The sequence below is a fragment of the Panthera onca genome, chromosome A1 (assembly GCF_046562875.1).
Source record: "Panthera onca isolate mPanOnc1 chromosome A1, mPanOnc1 haplotype 2, whole genome shotgun sequence".
NCBI classification, from domain to species: domain Eukaryota; kingdom Metazoa; phylum Chordata; class Mammalia; order Carnivora; family Felidae; genus Panthera; species Panthera onca.
In genome coordinates, this window is record NC_138339.1 from 115,522,590 (window position 1) to 115,549,295 (window position 26,706).

A 26,706-nucleotide genomic window follows, 5' to 3' on the forward strand; every position below is an offset into this window, starting at 1 on the left:
GTTGTACAGCTTTGAATACATTAAAAACCACTAAATAATACTCTTAATTAAAAGGGTGGATTTTTATGCTCCATGAATTATAATCTCAATGTTGAGTTCTTTCTGGAATGGTGAGGTAAACCTGAGTTTAAAGGTCAGTGACATTGAAATGGACATTTAAAATGGTGAATTTTATGTATATTTTGTCACAATTAAAGAAAAAAAAATTCTGATTACTCAGAATTCAATGTTGCTTCCTACTCTAGACCCTGGCCCATGGCAACCATTAATCTACTTCCTGTCTCTATGGATTTGCCTATTCTGGACATTTCATATAAGTGGAATTATACAATAGTTGCCGCTGCCTTTTTTTTTTTTTTTTTTTTTTGTTTTGATTAAAAAAAATTTTTTTTAGGGTTTATTTTTGAGAGAGAGAGACAGAGTTCTAGCAGGGGAGGGCAGAGAGAGAGGGAGACACACAGAATCGGAAGCAGGCTCCAGGCTCTGGGTGTCAGCACAGAGCCCGAAGTGGGGCTCAAACCCATGAACCATGAGATCATGACCTGAGCTGAAGTCAGATGCTCAATGGACTGAGCACCCAGGCTCCCCTCTATCTGCCTTCTCTTACACCTAGAACCTTAAGGAGTTCAAAGTTCATTCACATTTTAGCATTAATCAGTACTTCATTCCTTTTTATAGGTGCTACTACATGATACTGACATACCACCATTTAATTATTCACTGACTGATGGACATTTGGGCACACATGCTTTAAAAGGCAATTTTGTAATCACGAGGCTCATCTGGTTCTTGAACAAAACAGTATGATTCGCATTGAGGATGGAAAGTAACACCTTTCTCTGAACAGTATTTCTACCTCCAGCTTTCTGGTATTCCACAAAGTGGTCCCCATAGTTCATGTTCTGAATCTGATTTCATACTCACATGTAAGTGGTTTTAATGAGTTTGACCTGAGGTTAGGATCACAAATGTATTTTCTTGCAACTATGTATCACTGGATCGCAGCTCAGGCCCAAACCCTTTCTGGAGGGTAGAGACGGCTGCTCACAAGGCACCAAGCACAGTACCTGCTCCCTTACCAGGGTCTCAGTAATTATTCACCAAATGCCTAAGAATCAAATACTAAGTAATTTAGTACTAAAATTTTGCCAGAAATGAAACAGACATAATACATGTTACTAAATGGTCACCCTATTATTATTATTAGCAAAAGTATTTCTAAGAACAAATCCATTGGAAAATCCCTAGTGAGAGTGATGTACCTTGACCTAGGGAAGGGTAAAACTATGCATGTTGAAAGGCATTTTGAGAAGAGCTTGTAGTGGAGGCAGAGTGTGTGAATGCACTACACAGCATTTGTTTTAAAAACTTGTGGCAGGCAGAAACAAACATTTCCAGTGATAGCACTTGTCATTAGAAACCTCCTGTGATGAAATAAGTGAAAATTAAGTCGTTCATGCACAGTGAAGAGTACAATATTGTTTCTGTATAGACAAAATTTAAGGGCCTCTGAAAGCTTACAATGGATCTATTACATGGAGTAATAGATTGAAACTCCAGACCTTAGCCCCTACAAATACTGTTTTGAATTGCTCTTCCAATTTAGTTTGATAGAAATAAGAAAAAAAAAAACCACATTATACCGTTTTGTTTTCAGGGTGATACAAAGGAAGTAAATATTTGTATGAAGTCTTCAAACTTCCTCAATTGAATCACAGTATAAGCTCCTCTCTTGCATTAGGCATCCCTTCAAACACATGGTATTTATCATTAAAATGTTAACTTGTGCCAGTTAATGTCTGAAAAATAGTTAAAACTACCTCTGAAATGACATGAAAGGATCACTTTTATTTTCATATAAAAAAAAAAAATTAAGGGGCACCTGGGTGGCTTTAGTCGGTTGAGCTCAGGTCATGATCTCATGGTTCGTTGGTTCGAGCCCTGCTTCAGGCTCTGTGCTGACAGCTCAGAGTCTGGAGCCTGCTTTGGATTCTGTGTCTCCCTCTCTCTCTGCCCCTCCCCTACTCATACTCTGTCTCTCAAAAATAAACATTAAAAAAAAAAAAAGATAATTAAGAATCAAACTAGTAACAAATATGTTTTCAACAAAGTGCATTTTAAATTTCCAATGCAATCATTTTGTGCCCATACAAGACACAATATACTATGGGCTAGAACTCTGGTTACAGTATTTTCCCAATCATATAAAACATGTACTATAACAAGTTGAGAGAATAGCTATTCTGAAATGGAAGAACTAAATAACAGCAGGGTAAGTAAAGGGCGGGAGTGGGGGGGACACACAGTATGCTGGAAAAAGGATGGACTATCCTAAGTAAATCAAGGTTCTCAGTTATTTTTCTGCTGTTTACTTACGTTTTATTTTTAAGAGTTAATATACAGTCTATCCCAATTTTACAAAGAAAAAGTATAGCTGATATAATGGCAACCAGACTAGAAAAACATGAAGATTACACTGATGTCAGACCCAACTTCAAGTTATAGTTATAAACTGAATTCCTCAGATTTTCAAACTTAGATTTCTCACACAAATTGTGATGTACAAATAACCCCAAGGAATTGGAAAGGGGCAAAATAGATTTCAGGAATGCTGGTATGCTCTAAGACACCAAACTGTCTTCAATTTTAGCAGTTTCAGATCTATCTCCGATACTGTGATAATTCTTCCATTTAAGTACAAAGAACAGAAAAATAATGCACAAAGACAATTTTATAGGGCTCTCCAGATTTGCAGATCTCCTGCCCCTTGATTTTTCTTCAAACAAAACAAACTATCTGCTATGAACCACTATTATGTCATTGTGTCTGACTTCTCAGAGAAGCAGATATTCTATAAATATGAGCATAATAGCTTGGAATTACCTACGCATAGAACAGTCATTAATTTCAGTCTTATGTTCCAAAAAGATGCCAGACAAAGAGTGGTGGTGCCGTATGGCAGCTTTACACTGCGCAAGTGCTTTTCACTGCGCAAGTGGTCACACACATACCAAGTTTCCTGTGTGTTATGCAGTGTTCACAAGTGAAGTGTGTCACGCTTTCCTCTTCTCACATCCTCAGCTATGGCTACTCACCATAAAACTGTTATAAATACCCTCTTACCATTCCTACAAGCATGAAGTGTCAGTGGATGGAGATGGTGCAATCTAGGTTAAGATTTAAGAAGTCTCTAGATCCGAAATTCAAGGATAAGACATTAGGGTGCTTAGATGCAGTTATAAACTATCATGTGATTTGTAATCACAGAGGCCGAGGTTCAAATCCTAGTACCATCATATACCACACCTCCATGACGTTGGGAAAATTACTTTTTAAAAACTCAGCTTTCTTGAACAAAGAAGAAATAATATCTACCCTGAGTTAATCACTTTGGTGATTAGATGTAAATTATATAAAGTGTTTACTAGCACAATGCCTGGCACACAGTAGTCACATAATAGAGCAAGATTCTAGAACAATATCACTAAATGATCATTTAATGGAGGCTTAGAAATAAACTTTGTGACACCATATACACCATGTAACAGGACACCATAATAAAAAAATGCTATAAACGTCAACATTAAAACTTAAAACCAATGAAGTTCAATGTAGTATAGTAAAGGCTCTAATATTCTGTTGCAGAGATGTTTGACCTTTGCATCATAAAAAGCAATGATTCATCGATTAATAGTCTTTAATAATGTTAGTTTAAAAGCATATAATATTGGATGTCCCAAAATATAATTTCTCTTAAAAATAGTAACAACAGCATTTAAAATATTATTATAATAATCTCTACAAACTGCAAGCTCATTTACTTTCATTTTTAAAGAGTTTAACGTAAATCTCTAATTTGATAAATACCATTCACCATTATAAATATCTACATAAGCCAATATTTTTGAAATGAATAAAACATTTCTAAAACGGTCTTCTTTAAATACTGTGGGTTTTTTTTTGCTTCTTGTAATTCTTCTTTCATATTCCCTCTGCCATTTTTTCATTTAAAATGTCTGTTCAGTTGAGTAACAATTATCTTACAGTCTTTAAAAATTCTGCATATTAATCTGATTCATGCTGAAGTAACATCTGACTGAGGCCAAGTTTGTTATTAGAAATGCAGTGATGGACAGCATTTTCAGCTCTTTTAAGTGGAATCAATACAGCAAGCCTTGAGGTTACTGCCAAGCAAATAAAACCAAAGAGGAAAAAAAAAAAACAAAAAACACCACACAAATATGACTTAGTAGGATCATCTGTTTATCTGTGATGGCATTATTCCATTTTATTACCGAAAATTAAAAACATTATTCTTGTTGGGGTGTGCCTGGGTGGCTCAGTCTGTGAAGCATCTGACTGTTGATTTCGGCTCAGGTCATGATCTTGTGTTCATGAGATCAAGCCCACATCAGGCTCCACATTCAACGTGGAGCCTGAAGATTCTTTCAAAAAATAAAAAATATCATTTTTGTTTAGTTAAAACACTGCCATCCTGAGTATATAATTTCCTATCAAAAGGAATGTATGTAGGGGCAGCTGGGTGGCTCAGTTGGTTAAGCATCTGACTCCTGCTCAGGTCATAATCTCATGGTTTGCGAGTTTGAGCCCTGCGTTGGGCCCTTTCCTGTCAGCACAGAACCCCCTTCAGATTCTCTGTCCTCTCTCTGTGCCCCTCCCACGCTCGTGCTCTCTCTCTCTCAAATAAATATTAAAAAAAAAGGAAAGAAATGTATGCATATAGGATTTAAACATACCTTCAAAGACATCTGTCATCTTGCAGATATGAGCAAATGTTGCTCCCATTGCCCAGGTATACACTACATCCATTAAGTGAGGTTTGAATGAGCTTAGATAAGTTTCCTCATCAATTTCCAATTTGGCTTCTGCTGAAACTTTTGCAATTCTTTTAGCACATTCCTTTGAAGATAGAAGATTTACTTAGTATTTTTTACTTCTGACCTCCCATATACTTTCTTTCTTTAGATTTCCAAAGCCAGAATTCTACAAGTTCCCTTTTTCTTCCTAGGTTAATATGCCCACAATTTGGATATTCTGTGCTTCTAAGTAGCTACAGTTCCTTTTCCACTGCTAAGTGTCAAGTAATAAAATTTCTCCATTACACTGAATTAAGAAAAATAGATCATGAGTGTGTTTTTCACCCAGTTACACCTTTAAAAAAAAAACAACCAAAAACAACCAGAAACTCTTCACTAAAATTATTCAAGAGTAGCATTTAACTAATCTCTAAGTATTTTATTAACAACCCCCAAACCCCAAAGACATCAGTAACAAAACAGATTTAGAAAAGCACAAATCCTATGGCAAAAAAATGCTTTTCCCCAACAATGCTTTAAAAAATATAAATCTTAATTTTATTTTTTCCCCACAAAGAGAAATTTAGATCCATTCTTTCCTCCAGGGTAATATAAAAGGTCAAAAACCACCAAGTACTATATAAACTTCCCTGGTTCTGGAAGTTTAAATTTCTTAGTAACAAGGGATGTTAAATGTTCCACCGAAGAGACTTTGTTATAATTCACTCCTCCTCTTTTGCAGTGTCATATAGTTCATCTTTCCCTGTCTTTCTAATGTTGAAAAGGTAGATAAAACAGTTTATCCCCAGAAAATAAAACACACAATTACTATAAGCTACTGTGACTTTGAGGACTCAGGGATAATTAATTTCTGAGGATAAAACATATTTTAAAACTTTGTTGTAAACTAGAATGGAAAACAATACACAAAAATTATGCTAACTAAATCCTAGTCCATCAAGAAGCAGTTCTTAACACCGAGGAAAACAGTGCAGGCACGGAGTTGCTGATACAGCCTATGTGATACATTATTCCATGTTAAATCTGCACTCACAGCAACTCAATAAAACTTATTACACTGGTGGGGGAGAATTTAATAGCATTTAATAGCATTAAATGACAAGACTAACATCAAGTAACATATTTAATCCTGAAAGAAGTGGTCTCTGGAATGATAAATACTAAGACTATGAAAAATGTTTATTTTACATATTCTATTCATAAAATATACAGTTCAAAAAATTTCTACCTGCATTTGACGAAGTGGTCCTGCTAACTGCTCAGTTAATTTGGGCATCTCACTTGACTATAAAAGAAAAGGATAAAACCCAAGTTTAAAATGTAGTATATACTTCTTGCTGTAACAAAGAAAACAGAGCTTTCAGGATATCCATCAATAGCAAATTATAAGACCTTAGTTATTAGCATTTAGAATTTTTAATCACCTTAGTTGACGTAAGCAACCTTTCATCCTAAATTATAAAGTTATTCTATTTCAGAGGAAAATATTACACTGCTAAATTTATTATTTTCTGTGGCCACAAATGGAATGGAGGGAGAGCAAATATTATAAACATGCAAAGTAGTTTAGTTACATCAAAATTATTATAAGCTATTTTATCATAGTCAGATTTTGAAATAGTTTTGGTTCCCAGGAAACTCTTAGTCTGGAAACCGAAAATTTGGGGTAAAGAACATTAAGTAGTGCCCTCAATTTTTATTTTACCCAGGTATTTCTAGCTCTCTAACAAAGTATGGGATAGTTAAAAGTTTAGTCTGAGTTGTAGTGTTCTTAAGATTGCCTTCCCACTAATGAAAAGTTCATCACTTGTTTTCAGTTAGAATAATAGGAGTTTTGAGGCCTATTACCAACTGGGCAAATGAACTTAGACAAGTGGTTTGAATTCTGTGTGTTGGTTTTCTACCCTGTCAGAGAGAAATAAAAGGTCAGATCCTGAAAACCTATAAACTTGTGATTACAATAAAGACATTATTTGTGAACAAAATGTGATAAAGGCAGCCACAACAAAAATAAAATCATTGTAAGAATGGTATATATGTATGTGTGACATACGTATGTATCTACCCTGGATTTAAATTATATGTAAATTTTTTAAAAAAGCTCTTGTAATAGCTATGCCTTTACTTTAAGCACCAGTATTTACATAGCACTGGTTTTGTTTTGCATGTCATATGTATTATTAAGTGATAAATCATAAACTAGATTGTATATATTATTCCTGTCCAAATAAAAAAATGATGAATGGGGTGCCTGAGTGGCTCAATTGGATAAGTGTCCGACTTTGGCTTAGGTCGTATCTCATGGTTTGCGAGTTAAAACCCCTGCATCAGGCTTGGCACTGGCGGAGCGGAGCCTGCTTGAGATTCTCTCTCTCTCCCTCTCAAAAATTAAATAAACTTATAAAAAAAAAAATAATGATGAATGAAGGGGCACCTGGTTGGTTCAGTCAGTTAAACATCTGACTCTTGGTTCTGGCTCAGGTCATGATCTCATGGTTCATGGGATTGAGCCCCACTTCTGACTCAGCGCTGACAGAATGGAGCCTACTTGGGATTCTCTCTGCTCCTTACCTGCTTGCATGTTCTCTCTCTCTCTCAAAATAAATAAATAAACTTAAAAAAAAAAAAAAAGATGAATGATGAGAAAACAAAATGGCCAAAAAGAACTCAACATCTCAGTTTAATAGTGAACTCAATACTGCTTATCATCTTTGATATTGTGTCCATTCATGACTGATTAACAGTTACTGATCATTTCCTCTCTGGTCATTATAAATAGAAGGCACTGGTCCTCACGTAAGCAAGCTAAGTGTCATTTCACCAATGCTCTCCCATAAAATATATGCACAATTTATTCCTTCATCTCTCTTTGAAGTCTCAATTCAAATTTCACTCCATTGGTGAGGCCTTTACTAATCACCTTGTTTAAAAGAGTAATCCTATCCCCATGATTTCTGTCTGCCTCCTCTGCTTCACTTTCCTCTAAAACCTTCATCACCATTTGACATAATCTGTATTTTTTTTCTTCTTTACCTTCATCTACTAGCATATAAGTATCAGGAAAGCAAAAATTACTGCTGTACCTTAATGCCTAGGTCTGGGCACTGCACACAGGGGATGCTTAATACATATTTAGAGTCAGTTGATATTTATATTCTAAAGATTGTATTTAGTCTTTAAATTACTTTTAATATAAAAAATGTAGGGACACAGTTTTAGAACACATTTCTAAAAAGAAGTGAGCATATTAAGCAGACTTGTTCATATTTATAACAATTCCATGTGACTTTTAGCGTAATTTTTCATTTTCATATTGAAAGGCACCACCACCACAACTGATACTACATATAATACAGTGTGGTTTCACTGAACAAATCTTAATTAACCACCTATAGTGACATCTTCTCCCCAAATTAAGAATTATGGTTTAGTTTAAGCCCAACTCCTTTGAAGAGGAAACATACTTGGGCTCTCAGAAAACAGTACTTTTATAGTGCCACATTAGAAAAAAAAAAGCAAATGCAAAAAATCAGCTCTAAGACAAAGTTGGACACAGGCAGAAGGGCAGCAATCCAGGTCCTAACTTAGGTCTTTTCAAAGAGAATTTGACAAATACTTTTAACAATTGTCTTTGAAATTAATGTAATGTAAAAAGAGAGTAAAACACAATATTTTGTAAAGTAATGTGTTCCTCATATGCAAATTGCTTCACAGGTGAATAGTGGACACTCTCAGAGGAGATAAATTGTTTCTGGATTTTTGTCCTATTTGTAATCATTGCCACATCAGCTGTAATTCTCATCAATAATTAGGGAGCTGAGAGAAAAGCACCTACTTAAGTCAACAAGTAATGTATTTGATCTGCTTAATAAGGAAATAATTAACAGATCAATGGCAGAATGGAAAAAAAATTTGTCTTCTACAGTTTACTTGAAAGTTGCACTAAATGTATATAGTAAAAGGTCTTCTAAAAATTTAGATATCAATATTAAATTATTCTTAGGAGGCAAATGTCTTTGTCTTATTTTGTCCACTTCATCCACCATGAATAAAGTTTGAAATGTAAAACACACATTTTACTTTTTAAAACAAATCATACGGCGGGGGGGGGGGGGGGCGGGCCCTGGGTGGTTCAGTCAGTTAAGCGTCCAACTTCAGCTCAGGTCATGATCTCGTGGTTCACAGGTTCAAGCCCCGCATCGGGCTCTGTGCTGACAGCTCAAAGCCTGGAGGCTGCTTTGGATTCTGTGTCTCCCTTTCTCTCTGCCCCTCCCCCGCTTGCACTCTGTCTTTGTCTCTCTCTTGCTCTCTCTCAAAAATAAACATAAAAAAAATTAAAACAAAAACAAAACCCAAACCATATCGGCTTTTGGAATAAAGTACAAGACTCGTTCATGTTCTTGTGGTATGCCATCTAGCACTTGTTTTTGATTTTTAAGAGCTGCTGAAAGGGAGCTCTTGCTAAACCAGCAATCAGAATCCTAGAGCCACCACCTCAAACATTGCCTATGAAGATTTTAGCCTCTAAGAGGATCAGCTGTTTCAAAGTTGTTCTCCATTACTGGAAGGAGAGATATTAATTTAACCTCCCCTTTCATTTTCACTCTTTTGCCTCCCTTTATTTTCATTCATTCATCTTTCTTTCCAGGACTACCTGACTAGACCAGACTTCAAACAATGCACTGAGTTACAGAACAAATTTAAAACTTGGAATGTGATTAATGACTATCTAGAAATAAAATCCTATTTCACTCTCCTTTCTGATAATCATATTTAATTATTTACAACTTCTCTTACTATATTTGTGTTGGAGTAGCAATTTTTTTTTATTAAATTCTTTTTTTTCCTTTTAATGTTTATTTTTGAAAGAGAGGGAAAGAGAATGAGCAGTGGAGGGGCAAAGAGAGGGGGGGGGGGGGACACAGGATCTGAAATGGGCTCTGCGCTGGCAGCAGAGAGCCTGATTCAGGGCTCAAAGACACAAACTGTGACAGCATGACCTGAGCTGAAGTTGGATGCTTAGTGGACCCAGGCACCCAGGCTCCCCAAGTAGTGTTGATTTCTAATTAACATTGCCCACATGTAAACAGGAAATAGTTTCATAATTAAAAATATCCATAACCACTAAGTTACAGGATATATGAATTAATAAATAAGGTATATTAAATCTATTAACTCACATTCTCTTGAAACACGAAGCAGCTTAGTAGTGCCGTTGCCTGTTCTGCAGACAGGTCATTGAAAAGGCCATTAAACATCATCTCAGTTAGAAGGAGTTCATCAGCACTAGATCACCACAAAAAAGAGAATAAATTTCAAATGTTATAACATAAAAACACACATATGTTAACATACATGTTAAAATGTAACAAGTTGTTTTCTTAAAATATTTATTTTGAGAGAGAGAGGGAGAGAAGGGGAGAGGGAAAGGGGGAGAGGGAGAGAGGGAGAGGCAGAGAGAGAGAGAGAGAGAGGGAGAGAATCCCAAGCAGGCTCCGAGCTATCAGCCCAGAGCCTGACACAGGGCTCAATTTCACGAACCATGAGCTCATGCCCAGAGCCAGTATCTAGAGTCAGAGGCTTAACCAACTGAGCCAGGTGCCCCAAAATGTAACAAGTTTTTAAATAAAGCCTATTATTTGACCATGATAAGTAATCAACGAGGATGACAAGGATTTATTTAAGAAAATGGCAGGTCTTATATTTATTAACACATCAATAATAAATGTAAAATGGGAATTTCATGTAAAAATACCATTCTAGCAAACACCAAAATGCAAACATTTACTGAAATAATTTTATTTCTTAACTCTCAGCATACCAGGAAAAAGAGTCATCACCATTTTTCCTCTGGGTCCAGGGTTCCATTTAATTGTTTTTAAGTTATTTAACAAATAATTTATAACAAAAAGGGATAATGAAAAACAACTTCATTAGAAATCTTAATTAGAATGTACCCATAGTAGCCACACATTTTATTCCACAGTCTCCCAATGTTGAGAATGTGTATAACCCAGATGGGCAATGGTCTTTAAACGCTACAAATTGCTGTTCATCAACTATCATCCACAAATCTGGACTATATCCATGTAGTATACGCAATTCCAAATTTCTTTTCTTTTTTTTTTTAATGTTTATTTATTTTTGAGACAGAAAGAGACAGAGCATGAATGGGGGAGGGTCAGAGAGAGGGAAACATAGAATCTGAAACAGGCTCCAGGCTCTGAGCTGTCAGCACAGAGCCCGACGCGGGGCTCAAACTCACGGACAGTGAGATCATGACCTGAGCCAAAGTCGGCCACTTAACCGACTGAGCCACCCAGGTGCACTGCAATTCCAAATTTCAAATACATCCCCAAGAGGTACTAGCTCATCATCATGTCTGGTTTTTTTCTTGCACTTAATATTATCAAAATATACTACTGACAGCAGATTTTAAATACATCTCCTTTAAAGGTTCTAGCTTATTATTTTTGGTTCCTCTTTTGGATCATCAAAATACACTATTTTTAAAAATTTTGACAACTTGTAATTCTGTTGAAGAGAGGAAGGCCATCCTCTTTGCTGCATAATTATTGTACAACATTTTCATATTCAGGTTTATATTATACAGATTAGAATAATCGGGATGCCTGAGTGGCTCATCAGGTAAGTGTCCAACTTCAGCTCAGGTCAGGATCTCATGGCCCGTGTTGGGCTCTGTGCTGACGGCTTGGAGCCTGGAGCCTGCTTTGGATTCTGTGTCTCCCTCTCTCCAAATAAATAACAGTTAAAAAAAAAAAAAAAAAAAAAGATTAGAATAATCAATCCAACCAATTTTTTTTCTCTCTCCAACTTTTTCTTGATAATTTCCTTATATTTACCACTGTTTTCAGTATTTGATCATTTAAAAACCATATCAAACACAATTTAGCAAGCAAATCATAAAAGATGAAAGACAGTTATAAATCCTTCTAGTAGAATGGGATGATCCAAGTTCTTAGTACAAAACATCACATAACTCCTTCTTGAACCGAAAGAAAAGTAAAATAGGAATCGTAACTTTTTCTTTCTGTCCTTAGAGATCTATTATTCCCTTATTGATTCTTCAGTTTGAGAATTTACCTATAGTCTAAGATTTTGCTTATATGACTTCACTATCATCACTGTGTCTTATGATTTGTCTAATAATTGGAAAATATCTTTCTTTTTTTTCTCCTTGCCATCATGGGTAGAAAACAAAAAATTATAAATTTTTAGCTGTGTTCAATGGAAGCTACAAAAGACTACAAAGACAGTGTTTCTAGAATTCTGTAATCAAGGTTCCATAAAGTCTCTTACATTTATAAAACAGTAACCATGAGGGTGTTAACTCTATTTTTATTAAAACATTTTTTTTTAATGTTTATTCATTTCTGAGAGAGAGTGAGACAGAGGGCAAGCAGGGGAGGGTAAGACATAGAGGGAGACAGAGTCTTAGGCAGGCTCCAGTCTGAGCTGTCAGCACAGGGCCTGATGTGGTGACCTGAGCAAAAGGGGGATGCTTAATGACTGAGCCATCCAGACACGCTCGGTATTCAACTCTATTTAAAAAAAACAAACAAACTTTACTTTGACTTCTAAAAAAGGATAAAGTCTCTATCAATCTTTATAAATAATTTTAACTATTCAAAAATAAAAACTATATTTGGGCTTCTGATGGTAAAAGGAGAGTTAAGTCAAACAAAGAGGACAGTACAAATAAGGCAAGACAACTTAAGGAACTACATGTTACTATATACACCCTACAAAAGCAGACAGGAAAGATTACTAGATCATAGGAGAGTGATCTAACAGGTTATATAGGCAATTATGTAAAAAGAAAATTGAGAAACTCAAAATAAGACTGGAGACATTCATAGCAAGTTTCATAACATCTAGGAAAAATATGCAGGAATGAGCAGGATTTGAGGTGGGAGCGAGGGAAAAGGTCATGCTAAGAGAAAGAAATATGTGGGATATGGCTACAGAAGAAGGGCAACAACACTAAATTATGGAATTTATTCTAAAAGCATTAGGGAATAACTGACAGACTTTTATCAAAAGATTGACATGACAGGATTTGTGCTTTGGAAAGAAAACTCTGAAAGCAGTATAAAGGATGGGTTATAGACACTCAAGATAGGAAGCAACAAAAATGAGGGCTTCTGTAGTACCCTAGCAAGAAATAATGAAGGCCCACTAGTAGTCAGTGGGAACAGTTAAAGGGGCACAGATGTGGAGGAAACCGGAAGATGGGAAGAGAGAGAGAAGGAAGAGAAGTCTAGAATGACTCCCAAGTTTTCTCTTCAGAGGCTGGGTCTTATTCAGCAAGACAGAAACCAGAGGGAGAAGCAAATACAGGGGGAAAGGTAACATACTTTCATATGTGATAGTGTTACTTCTATCTCTCTACCTAGTCTGTTTTAGAATATAACCAATACCATTCTCCCAAGACTAAATCCAGCTATAGATACTTAAGAGAAATTAATTTCTATGTTGTTAGATTCTATATAATATTACAAAGAAATAATTCCAATAACATTATTTTTGGCATATGAATTAGTAGACCAGTGTCATGGTGAAGCTTTATTCCTGGGTAAATTATTAACCTTAAGGTGCCTACAATTCTTTAACGACAAAGTAGGAAAGTAGGTTTAAGGAAAACTAGATGCTGACATGCCAAATCTAACTTGAACAAATGATATATTTGGCCCAGACAGTGACTAAAAAATTCTGAATTAGCTTGTGAACACTTAAAAAACAAGGGATTTCATTTCACCTAAAAATCTGGATTTTTGGCTTTTCTAAATTGAAAAATCTGATAACACATTATTCCATAATAACAACTATTTGGGGCTGGGTTGTTGCTGCCCCCTTTTGGTGGCCAAGAATTGTTCTGGTTTACCACAGTCTCCTCCTGGCTGGCTCCTATAGGCACCAGTTCTTAACATCCGAACTAAATGATCAATAAGAGTAATATGAATAGGCCTGCCCCAGAAACGTCTGAAACCATATACAAGGCCTATAATTCTCCAGCTCCATCCATTAGAGCCACGGTGAATATACAAGTAACTGTTTCAAAAACATGAACTCATTGAGAATAATGGTTGTTAAACCATGGACAAAACAAGATATATCTTCAGGCTAATGGAAATCACATAGAGACCTTGAACCAGAACCGTTCAGTAGGCCCTTCCTGAGTTTCTGACGCACAGAAACCACCAGAGACAATGAAATGACTGCTATGGTTTCAAGTCATTTAGTTTTAAGGTCATTTGTAATATGGTAAAAGATCACCAAGATAGATAATATCTTATATCCAGTTTTATGCTGTGGCCTATAATATGCTATGCTGTAATTCCCTAATTGTTAGCCCCAAACTTTAATAACAACTCTAATATATATAAAAAGCAAATGGTTATTACACTAAAATTTAAGGTGGGAATATGTCCATAATTGTAAATAAGAATTCAGTACACAAAACTGTGTATAAACTAAGATTAGAATTATGTAAAAATCCAGAATGCATTAACAAAAAGAAAAAAAGGATTACATCAATATGCCAATTGCATTTGTATTAAATAGTAGAATGAGGGGCGCCTGGGTGGCTGAGTTGGTTGAGTGACTTCAGCTCAGGTCATGATCTCATAGTTCGTGCGTTCAAGCTGCAAGTCAGGCTTTGTGCTGAAAGCTTGGGCCTGGAGCCTGCTCGGGACTCTCTGTCTCCCTCTCTCTCTGCTCCTGCTCTGTCTCTCAAAAATAAACATTAAAAAAATTTTTTTTAATTAGTAGGTGGAAGAAAATTTTTTTAATGTTTGTTTGTTTATTTATTTAGAGAGAGAGAAAGCATGAGCAGGGGAGGGACAGGAAAGAGGGAGAAAGAGAATCCCAAGCAGGCTCCACACTATCAGTGTGGAACCATGAGATCATGACCTTCGTCGAAATCAATAATTGGACACTTAACTGACTGAGCCACACAGGCACCCCATGAGATTTTTAAAATTCTTTTTCTAATTTCTCTATTTAATTCTTTTCTAATTTCTCAATTTCATCATCAAAAACTGCATTTACTGGGGCGCCTGGGTTGTTCAGTTGGTTAATGTATCTGACTCTTGGTTTCAGCTCAGGTCACGATCTCACAACTTGTGAGTTTGAGCCCCATGTCAGGCTCTGCATGCTTTGTCAGCACAGAGCCTGCTTAAGATTTCTCCCTCCCTCTCTCTCTCAAAATAAATAAATGAACTTAAAAAAAAAAAGTGCCCATTTAAGGTGCCTGGGTGGCTCAGTCAGTTAAGAGTCCAACTTCAGCTCAGGTCATTATCTCACATTTTGTGGGTTTGAGCCCCGCGTCGGGCTCTATGCTGACAGCTTGGAGCCTGGAGCCTGCTTCGGATTCCGTGTCTCCCTCTCTCTCTGATCCTCCCCCACTCGCACTCTGTCTCTCTCTCTCAAAAATAAACATTAAAAACAACAAAAAAAGTGCCCATTAAAAAAAAAAAAAAAAAAAAACACTATCTCATTTTAAAATCAGTTTTCTAGAACAACCAGGTTTTACCTGCTTATCTCACAAGCCACTCGTCCTTTCATCTCTATGACATCAGAAGAAGTAGCAAATCCCAACCTCCTTAAAACACGTTTGCGGCATTTGAGCTCATCCATTTGTAGGACAGTTCTTGCTTTCTTTAGTTCTCGCTTTGCAGATTTAATATCTATTGCAATCTAAGGCATATGAAAGTATAAAGAAAGTTCAATAAAGTAAACAAAGTAAAATGAAATTTACTCATGTAATGAAATAAAAAATCTTTCATAAAGATACCTTACAAGGATACCTGGAACTTCTTAGATACTTACCTAGGATATTAGAAAAAAGGAATAATACATCTGTAGTTATTAAATACTTGTAGAAATGTTAACTATATGGAAATATAAAACATCCATTTGAAAAATGTAAGGCAACTTAGGGAGATATAGGAGTTGATAAAGTTTAAGAAGTTGGGGAACAGAGTATGATTCTTGCTTAAATAAGGAGCAAGGAGAAAAGTCTAGAAGGAGAGTTGGACAGCCAGCAGCTAGATAAGGTAACCTGCTGGAGGTAGAAAAAGTCAGTGGTAAATTAGAATAGGCTTTCCCAAGATAAGATTTGACCATTAATCATGCTTCTAAAGCAGCATCAGCTCCAGCTTTTCATCCTTAGAAAATGTGGGGGTAGTTTAGAGAAGAGCAAAGAGGAGATATATGAATCTTATTTCTTGGCTACTAATATTTCCCCCATGATGTGTCCTGAAAGGTGTTCCTTTCTGTTTGCCTTCTAATTCTATCATAAAACTGCCAAAGCTGGAAATGGCTTTAGCAAAGAGAACAGGTCTTTATTCTATATTTTAAAAGGAAAATGTATTTTTAGGTCATCCTTCAGAGTGGATGAGTTTTAAAATTCTATTTATCAGTAAATATTACATACTTTCAAACTGTGACAAGAATATCATAGTACAAGAGCAAGACAATACTGGATTCCAAGGTTAGGGCTTCAAGTTCAGAAAAAGACTGGCAAAAAGAAAATTTTAGGGAACAGAAGTTAAAATTCAAAGATTCTGGAATTTTACAGATTTATTAAGACTCAGTTGAGGAGCAGAAATGATAAAGGCAAAACAGTGGTCAGTAATGGATATTTACTGACAGCTAACTATGTACCCTATTTTCAGTGCTTTACATTATTTATTTTTTTTTAAATTTTTTAATGTTTATTTATTATTTTGAGGTGAGGGGCAGAGAGAGGGAGACACAGAATATGAAGCAGGCTCCAGGCTCTGAGCTGTCAGCACAGAACCTGACGCAGGGCTTGAACTCCTAGATTGAGAGAGATCATGACCTGAGCTAAAGTTGGATGCTTAACTGACTGAGCCACCCAGGTGCCCCGAATTTATTTTTATTTTTTTAAAATGCTTATTTGAGGGGCGCCTGGGTGGCTCAGTCGGTTAGGCGGCCGACTTCGGCTCAGGTCATGATCTCGCGGTCCGTGGGTTCGAGCCCCGCGTCGGGCTCTGTGCTGACAGCTCAGAGCCTGGAGCCTGTTTCAGATTCTGTGTCTCCCTCTCTCTGACCCTCCCCTGTTCATGCTCTGTCTCTCTCTGTCTCAAAAATAAATAAAAACGTTAAAAAAAAATTAAAAAAAAATAAAAAAAAATAATAATAAAATGCTTATTTGAGAGAGAGTGAGCGCCGAGTGGAGGAGGGGCAGAGAGAGAGGGAGAGAGAGAATCTCAAGCAGGCTCTGCACTGTCAGCACAGAGCCTCATGGAGGGTTCGATCCCACAAACCATGAGATCATGATCTGAGCTGAAATCAAGAGTTGGACACTTAACTGACTGAGCCACCCAGGTGCTGCTACATTACTTCATTTAATTCTTAGAGCAATATGTAGGGTAGGTAACTAATATTAAATGCAAATTTTACAAAGATAAAAATCTGAGACAGAGATTACTAAGTAATTTGGTCAAAATCACAGAGCTAGTGATTAATAAAGATGGCATTCAAAACCACTCTGCCAGCCATCAGAATCCAATCTCTTAATGGTTATCTACACTGTTATGAACAAATGTGTTGTCATAATGCTATGAGGATAAAAAGAATGCTTTCTATGCTGGACAATTTTCTGCATAACTAGCATAGCTATACTAGCATAACTCATCAGGTCTATTATATTAAAAAAAGTTGTTTTCTACAGTGTCTTTGAAAAAGGATGTCCTCTTTAGGATGACCTAAAAGAGAAGAGTGATAAGTACTCAGAGGCATATAAAGCTTACCAGTTAGTAGAAGACAGCCCCCTATTAAAGATTTTTTTCCTCAATAAATTTTACTGAAATGTACTTTGGATATACTGAGTTAAATAAAATATTATTAGAATTAATTTCACTTTTTAAAATGTGGTTACTGGAGAATTTGCTTTTTCAGACCGTGCTACAAGAACATACTTGTACTACCTCACCTTGGAGTCTCAATTCCTAGAAGCAGGAAAACTTGGTCAGATGTGAGCACTTAAAATGATGACAGCTGAGGGATCAGATTTTTGTCTTCTTAGGCAGGGTTAAGGGATGTGAAACTTATCCTTCAGTCAGTAGGAGGCCATAAAAAGACTTGTTTTTCCTTCCCTAAATTGTTAACTCTTTGTAGTTTTCTTTCATTATAAAATGTTATAGAAGCACATTACAGACAATTAGGGAGCAAAAAACAGGAAGAAAAAAACACTGCTATAATCTCACTGCCCAAACAACCACTTATGGTTTCCCTTTTTGTCTTTTTGGTATATGTTTTTATTTTTGCTAAATTATAATCATAGTCCACATCAATTTCAGATCCAACTTTTTATATTTAATGCTCTTGTGTAAGCATTTTTCCACGTACTGTTGAGTTTTCACAACAAGATTATTTAGTCCCTTAGCCAGACACTAAGGCCTTTTTCCTTTATGTCAGAACAGCTCAGGTAACACCACTCTCTGTGGCTTCGCACCGTTTTCTTTGTGGACGTTTTCCGGTCATTATTAAACCAAGCTCAAGTCTCTTTGTTTTTGTGTTGTGGAACTGCTAAGGGTGACTCTCTGGTGGAAACAGAGAAAGTAAATGTAAGAAGGTAGGTTGCTGATGCAATGGTCCCAAGGAGAGATGAACAGGCCAGGATCATGGGTATCCTTGTAGAAGTTACTAACACTTTTGGTTTCTCAGTTTCCTCATCTTGAGCAGTACCTTCATGGTGGATCAGAGCATGGTGCACTACACGTCCACCAAGAACACAGCTGCTGTGCCCCACCGCAGCCCAGGGCCCCATTATGTTAGTTCACAGAAAGCTAGAAAGAGTGTTGTAAAACTGTGAACTAAACATACTACTCTGTTAAGCCAAGAAGTTTCCACTCACACACTTGTTCAATAAATACTAGGTATCTATTTTATAAAGAGATCACTTGGGATAGAGGAGAGTACAAGAAAGCTAAAATGAAATGCCTGATCCTAAAGAGTTTAAAATAATAGTTTGTGTAACAGGAAGACTAATGTGATAAAAGTGGCATGCGATTAAAAGCTGAAAAGGCTTAACAGCAAGGAGCTGTAAGTTTGAAGGCGGATGGAACATTTCTAGAGTACAAAAGATTCTAGTTGAAGAGAAGTATACAGTGGAAAGGAATGTCTTCACTTCAAAAAACTTTTCCTAAATTCATTATTCACAATGAATAATGTATCTGTGAGGCAGTACAAGTATGTTCTTGTAGCACTGTCTGAAAAAGCAAATTCTCCAGTAACCACATTTTAAAAAGTGAAATTAATTCTAATAATATTTTATTTAACTCAGTATATCCAAAGTACATTTCAGTAAAATTTATTGAGGAAAAATATCTTTAATAGGGTGCTGTCTTCTACTAACTGGTAAGCTTTATATGCCTCTGAGTACTTATCACAGTCTTCTGCTCTTTTAGGTCATCCTAAATTAATTATCTGTAAATTAACTAGCTTTTCTGGTTAGAGACTACAGCTAATTACCCTAAAAGCTGAGCTATTACATACCACTAGGAAGGCTATAATCAAAAACACAGACAATAACAAGTGTTGGTGAGAACACAGAGAAATAAGAGCTTTCATAAATTGCTGTAAATGTATGTATGTACATTTACATACATGTAAAGTGGTATAGCCACTTGGGGAAAAAGTCAGCAGTTTCTCAAAAGGTTAAGCCTAGACTTACTATATGACCCAGCAATTCTACCTAATTCCACACAGGAGAAATGAAAATATCTTCACACAAAACTCGTACATAAAAGTTGGTAGCAGGGTTACTCAAAACAGCCAAAAAGTGGAAAAACCCCAAATGTCTATCATCTGTTGAAATGTTAAACAAAATGTGGTATATGCATATAATGGAATATTTTTCAGCCATAAAAAGGGGTAAAGTACTAATTCATGGCTACCACATGGATGAACCTTGAAGACATTATGCTAAGTGGAGAAAGCAGACACAAAAGGCCACATACTGTAGGATTTTACTTATATGAAATCTCCAGGATAGGCAAATTGACAGAGGCAGAAAGGAGATTTGTAGTTGCTAGGGGCTGCAAGATGGGAGAAATAGAGTTGACTGCTAATTAGTATAAGGTTTCTTTTGGGGATGATGGAAATGCTCTGGAATTGTGACAGTGGTATGGTTGCAGTTATCTGTAAATATACTAGAAACCACTGAAATGTATGCTTTATTTATTTTTTAAATTTTTTTTTTTTTTTTTTTTCAACGTTTATTTATTTTTGGGACAGAGAGAGACAGAGCATGAACGGGGGAGGGGCAGAGAGAGAGGGAGACACAGAATCTGAAACAGGCTCCAGGCTCTGAGCCATCAGCCCAGAGCCTGATGCGGGGCTCGAACTCACGGACCGTGAGATCGTGACCTGGCTGAAGTCGGACGCTTAACCGACTGCGCCACCCAGGTGCCCCTTTTAAATTTTTTTTAACGTTTATTTATTTTTGAGACAGAGAGAGACAGAGCATGAACAGGGGAGGGGTAGAGAGAGAGGGAGACACAGAATCTGAAACAGGCTCCAGGCTCTGAGCGGTCAGCACAGAGCCCGACGCGGCGCTCGAACTCACAGACTGTGAGATCATGACCTGAGCCGAAGTCAGACGCCCAACCGACCGAGCCATCCAGGCGCCCCTGAAATGTATGCTTTAAAAGGGTAAATATTACTATACATGAATTATATTACATTTAAAAAAACTTAAGAAAAACCATCAAATACCAAATTATAACAAAATGATCTTCATCTTGTCTTGGTGATAAGAGGTGATGGTCTCCTCAAAAGATAAGGAGATATTTCCCTGTGTTAGCTGATGAAACCAATAGGAAAAGAAAATAGAAAACACATAATCATCTATTTAGTAAAATATATAGAATTTTATGATACAAACTAAGTTTCTGCCATACCTGTGCTTTTTTTTCACAAAGAGTATACACTGTTTCCAAATTTGGATCATTGTGAAGTGGATGAGAATACATTCTATGTTCAAAAGCCTCTACTTTCTGGATGACTTTTTTCAGCCCTTGATCTTGAATGCCCATATCATCAATAGGATCTAATAAGGGAACACCATCAGGAAAACGTTTCTGAACTTCCTGAAACAAAAAATTTATAGACAAAATTATTTAAGACTAAATAAATATTTCCTTCTATGTATTTCTGGGCACAAACACATTGATAAATGCACTTAAACTGGACTGCACTTTTCCGTTGCATTTGGTTTTGAAACCTCCTTTTGAATCATACCATGATATACCGAAACAGGGATGTGTTAAATTTATTAATAATTTTAGTATTTAGAGCTGAATAGTTCTAAGTGTGGTACAACTTATTGATAAACACATTATTGTACATTTAGGTTGTTGTAACCTTTCACTGTCATAAATAATCCTATATTAAACAACCCAGGTGTAAATGGTTTTCAGTTTTCACATTATTTCCTTGGGGCTGATTCCTAGGGGAGTGGGGTACTACTGAGTCGAAAGACATAAGTTTTTTAAAGGGTCCAGATTCCTGTCATTAATTTTGTGTTTTGGGGTCTTTTCTTTTTTTTTTTTTTTTTTTTTACATGATTTAACTGTTAAATATAAGAGCATCTGAGTTCAGAGAAGGGACAGCTCACTGTAGGCTGGTACTGCCCTGGGAGACTTTCAAGGTCTTGGGATAGGCCTTAAAGGTAAAATAGAATTTGGTGAGTTAGGGATAAAACAACAACAACAAACAGTTTATCCACATAAAAATTCTATAAAACTGTCAAGACAATTATTCAACTCAGAAAGCCTGCCTAGGACCACAGCTTGAATGTTCCTGCTCTACAATGAAAGCATCCTGTTTGTTTTCTCAAATTCAAGTACAGAGCCTTTGCTGATCAGTGAATGATAATCCAAATGTTTGCTGACCAAATAACTAACAAAATTCCATTTTCTTCCCCTACTGGAAAATAGATTTCTAGAATGTCATAATTTTTCTTATTGAAAATAAACTAAAAAATGGTTAAAAGTCCTGGCACATGATTTTTATACATAAAATTTTTAATGTGGTCTAGTTATTTTTACTCAACAAATAAAGCAAAACATTTTGCATAAAACAGTAGCTATGTTTTCCTTTTTGGGTTCTCCCTTACTTCTCACTTTTGGTATATTCAAGGAGTGGACAATCTATACAAAAATCACGAACTTCCACTACTGGCAGTGTTTATAGTTTTTTTTTTTGTTTTTTTTTTTTAAAGAAAGCAATATATTTTAAAGCATTTAAGCTGTCTTGTTATAAATTCTATTTATCTTTACATAAAATTTATATTTAAATTTATAAAACTAATACGTGTACCTGTATTGACTTTAAAACACTCTGTCTATTATCCACTGGCCGAAGGTCTTTAGGAATATAAAGCCTAACACTGCTGATAGCAGACAGGAGGTGCACCAAAACTGGAACAACCTACCAAGAAAAAGTTACAGAATGCTACAATTAAAACTGCACATTTTCAAACTCTGCCATTTCCCAAATTTAGCTTGAATCCTTAAAACGAAGCTGTATTTACAATTTGTAGCACATATGATTAAGTAGGTAATAATCACTATAGAAGCATATATCTTACCAGAAACTATATTTCAAAAGTAAAACCTAATTCAAACTTCTAAATAACAGGTAAATAAATGGTACCTAAAAATTAGTTATTCCCTCAACACAGAATCCATGCTTTATTTATTTGCATGTACTCATTATTGGCACTGTTTGAATATCTTAAAATATAATAGCACTACACAGGAAGGAAAGACTCCTGTTTATGGGTGAGTAGGATTCATGTAAGCTCTAGATAGGTTTTTTGTTTTTTTTTTAATTTTTTTTTTTTTTTAACATTTTATTTTTTTTTGAGACAGAGAGAGACAGAGCATGAACAGGGGAGGGGCAGAGAGAGAGGGAGACACAGAATCGGAAGCAGGCTCCAGGCTCTGAGCCTTCAGCCCAGAGCCCGACGCGGGGCTCGAACTCACGGACCGCGAGATCGTGACCTGAGCCGAAGTCGGACGCTTAACCGACTGAGCCACCCAGGCGCCCCACTAGATAGGTTTTAATGAAGAGATGAAAAAAAGTATTTCAACCACAGAAAACAGTATACTCCATTAGACATAATATTCAAGAATCACCTATCTTCATGTGAAGATATTTCTTATTCATATAGATATGAATTTATTCATATTTATATGAATATTCATATTCATATTTATTCATTTCTATTCAGAATAGATATTTCTATTTCATATTTCTTTCATGTTCTCTCCTGATACCTTTTCCTCACCATGAAGTATACCATTTTGCTTCCTTTAAGGACACTGACTTTAAATTTAGAGGTTGTCTGTACACTGAGAAGTTAACACTTTTAAAGGTCCAAATTCATCAGTGTATTATTCTCAATGGCTACCTTACTCTGATCGCTACTAAAAAAAAACAGCTGCCATTGGCTTGCTGGTTAACAAATATATTCATAGTGTTTTATTGAATAAAATGGTAGAGCAGTTGAGCAGAGTTTCTAGAGTCAAGACTGCCTGGGTTTTGATTCAGTTTTCTGCTAGTTTTGAGACCTTGAGGAAGTCCAAATTTTTTAGGCTTCATTCTTCCTATTTTAAAAATGGAGATGAAATTGTATCTATCTCATTAAACTGTTGTGAGAATTAAATGAAATAATGCATGTAAAGTGTTTTAAAATAGTTAATAAGCACCTTTAAAAAATGTTATTTAGTGTAAAAGCTAAAAGAACAGAGATCATATTCAAATACCAAAGAGAAAAGAAAGAAAAAATGGAGAAAGTATGTATTGTTTAAAGCAGACAACTACAACTTCTTATTCAAAAGTGACTAAAATAATAATACAACAAACTGTCCACTGTATTTTCTCAACTAGATCTTTCCAACTGTTAATAGCTTGCCATACGTGCTTTTCCTCTTTCTAGTTAAGACTTTGGGATTTTGGTGGGGGAGTGTTTTTCTTTCTGCCTTCCTTTTTCCTATTTTAACCATTTAAAATTAATTTGCAGATAACATGTCACTTCACCTCACCAGCAAATACTTCATCATGTATCTTCTAAGAATTACCTCATTATACCATAAAAATTTAATAATAGAATCTAATATACAGTTCATATTCAAATTTCCCCAAATGACTCACTAATGCCATTTATAGATACTACCACCAGCTTTATTTTTTTTTTTAAGTTTATTTTTTTGAGAGAGAGAGAGAGAGAGAGAGAGAGAAAGAATAAATCACAAGGAGAGTTGGCAGGATTAGCGTGGAGCCTGATACAATGCTCGAACTCATGAAACCAAGAGATCATGACCTGAGCCAAAAGTGAGTTGGACACTTAACTTGACTGAGCCACCCAGGCACCCTGATACTACCACCACTTTTGGATCTAAGATCCAGCCAAGGATCATTTCTTGCATTTAGTTGTCAGATCTCTTTAGCCTTTTTAAATCTAGAATACTGCCTACTTTGTTTTTATGGAATTGACATTTTTATATAATTTCAAGTTTTTAGAAAAGTTACTAGAACAAAGAGTTCCCATAAACCTTTATTCAGATTCACCAAATACTCACATTTGCCCCATTTGCTTTATCATTCTCTCTCCCCACACATATACCACATCCATAGTACAAGTATTAAAAGAGGGAAATTTAATGTTGAAACAATTATTATCTAATCTATAATGCATATTAATATTCCATCTACTTCTCCAATAATGCCTTTTATACCACACTTGTTCTCTTCCACCACTCTACGTATCCAAATTAGGATGATAAATTATGTTTAGTTGTGATAATTCTTTATTTTACTTTAATCTGGAACAGTTTCTCTTTTGTGTGTGTGTGTGTGTGTGTGTGTGCTGCTCAGGACACTGACATTTTTGAATACACTAATTATTTTATGAATGCCTCTGAATTTGGGTTTGTCTAATTATGATGAATCATGAAATTCAGGATATGAATTTTTGGCAGAAATGATGTTTTTTGTTCTTCCTGTCTACTGGTCAACATTACTAGTGATATTAATTTTTATGACTTGATTCAAGTGGTTATCTCTGGCATTCTCTAATGTAAACTTACTACTTTTCCCTTTACAATTAATAAGAAATTTATAGGGATATTCATTACTTTGTAAATATCCCATTCCTCATTTAAACTTTCAACTCACTAGTTTTAGGATCCATGGATTAGTTATTTGGTAGTTGCCTAATGGTGACTTTTCTAACATATTCGTTCCTTCTATATTTTACCTACCTACCTACCTACCTACTTACCTACCTACCTCAGTGTGGATTTGGGGCTGCTTTCACTTGATTGTAATATTTTAATATAATTATTTTTATTTTCAAGTTGTCAATTTCATGTTTAAATAAGACATTATGAGGGCTGAACTGGTTACTGAACCAGCAATTTGTGACCCTTGCAAATAACAGATGCAGTGTCTGAATCGAAAGAGAACACTGACATGTATGTACATTATTCAAAATGTCAGAAAACAACAACATCCAGGAAGACATCCAGGTGGCTTACAGACACATGCAAAGATGCTCAACGTCACTCATCATCAGGGAAATACAAATCAAAACTATGATGAGATACCACCTCAAACCTGTGAGAATGGCTAACATTAACAACACAAGAAACAACAGGTGTTGGCCAGCATGCGTCGAAAGGGGAATCCCCTTGCACTGCTGGTGGGTATGTAAACTGGTGCAGCTACTCTGGAGAACAGTGTTTTGGAGGTTCCTCAAAAAACTAAAAATAAAACTACCCTACAATCCAGCAATTGCACTATTAGGCATTTACCCAAAGGACACAAAAATACAGATTTGAAGGGGTACATGCACCCAATGTTTATAGCAACATTATCAACAATAGCCAGACTATGGAGGGAGTCCAAATGTTCACTGATGATTGGATAAAGAAAATGTGGTATACATATGCAATAGAATATTACTCAGCCGTCAAAAAGAATAAAATCTTGCCATCTGCAACGACATGGATGGGGGTAGAATGTACTATGCTAAGAGAAATAAATGTATCAGAGAAAGATATAATGAGTTCACTCATGTGTGGAATTTAAGACACAAAACAGATGAACATATGGGAAGGCTGGAGGAAAGAGAAGAAAGGGACACAAATCACAAGAGACTCTTTAATGATAGAGGATAAAATGAGAGTTGACAGAGGGAGGTGGGTGTGAGATGGGCTAGACTGGGTGATGAGTATTAAGTAGGGCACTTGTGATAAGCATTGGGTGTTGTATGGAAATGATGAATAACTGAATTCTACTTTTGAAACCAACACTGCACTGTATATTAACTAATTAAAATTTTTAAAAAGGAAAAAGATAAGCAAATGATAAGGTAGCTAACATCAGAAGTCAGTAAGTTTAAGTGAATACAACCTAAGTAAGTTTCAGATGATCTCATTTCTTCAAATCAAGGACATTACCTAAAATATAATTTTTGAATTTTTCATCCAGAAAAGATACATGTATTTTTTTTTTAGTGTTTATTTATTTTTTTGAAGGAGAAAGAGACAGAGCATGAGCAGGGGAGGGGCAGAGAGAGAGACACACACACACACACAGAATCTGAAGCAGGCTCCAGGTTTCACGCTGTCAGCAAAGAGCCCAACGTGGGATTCAAACTCACAAGCCATGAGATCATGACCTGAGCCTAAGTTGAAGGTTTAACCAACTGAGCCACCTGGGCACCCCCAGAAAAGATATTTTTTGAACTAACTACATTTTAATCAAGTCCAGGCCAAGTTATTTAAACCAATATGTTTTATTAAAT

General features: G+C 35.9%; 1 protein-coding gene across 1 annotated transcript in view; it reads right to left on the minus strand.

The window, feature by feature from the left end:
• Positions 1-26,706, minus strand: part of MTREX (Mtr4 exosome RNA helicase) — a 107,862-nt gene that overhangs the window by 5,791 nt on the left and 75,365 nt on the right. Inside the window, exons 20-25 of the mRNA XM_060635775.3 lie at positions 22,212-22,322; positions 20,792-20,980; positions 15,394-15,557; positions 10,019-10,124; positions 6,067-6,123; positions 4,758-4,920 (exon numbers count right to left, since the gene is read on the minus strand). Of these exons, the coding sequence (XP_060491758.3) occupies positions 4,758-4,920; positions 6,067-6,123; positions 10,019-10,124; positions 15,394-15,557; positions 20,792-20,980; positions 22,212-22,322 (790 nt within the window). The remainder of the gene's footprint in view (positions 1-4,757; positions 4,921-6,066; positions 6,124-10,018; positions 10,125-15,393; positions 15,558-20,791; positions 20,981-22,211; positions 22,323-26,706) is intronic.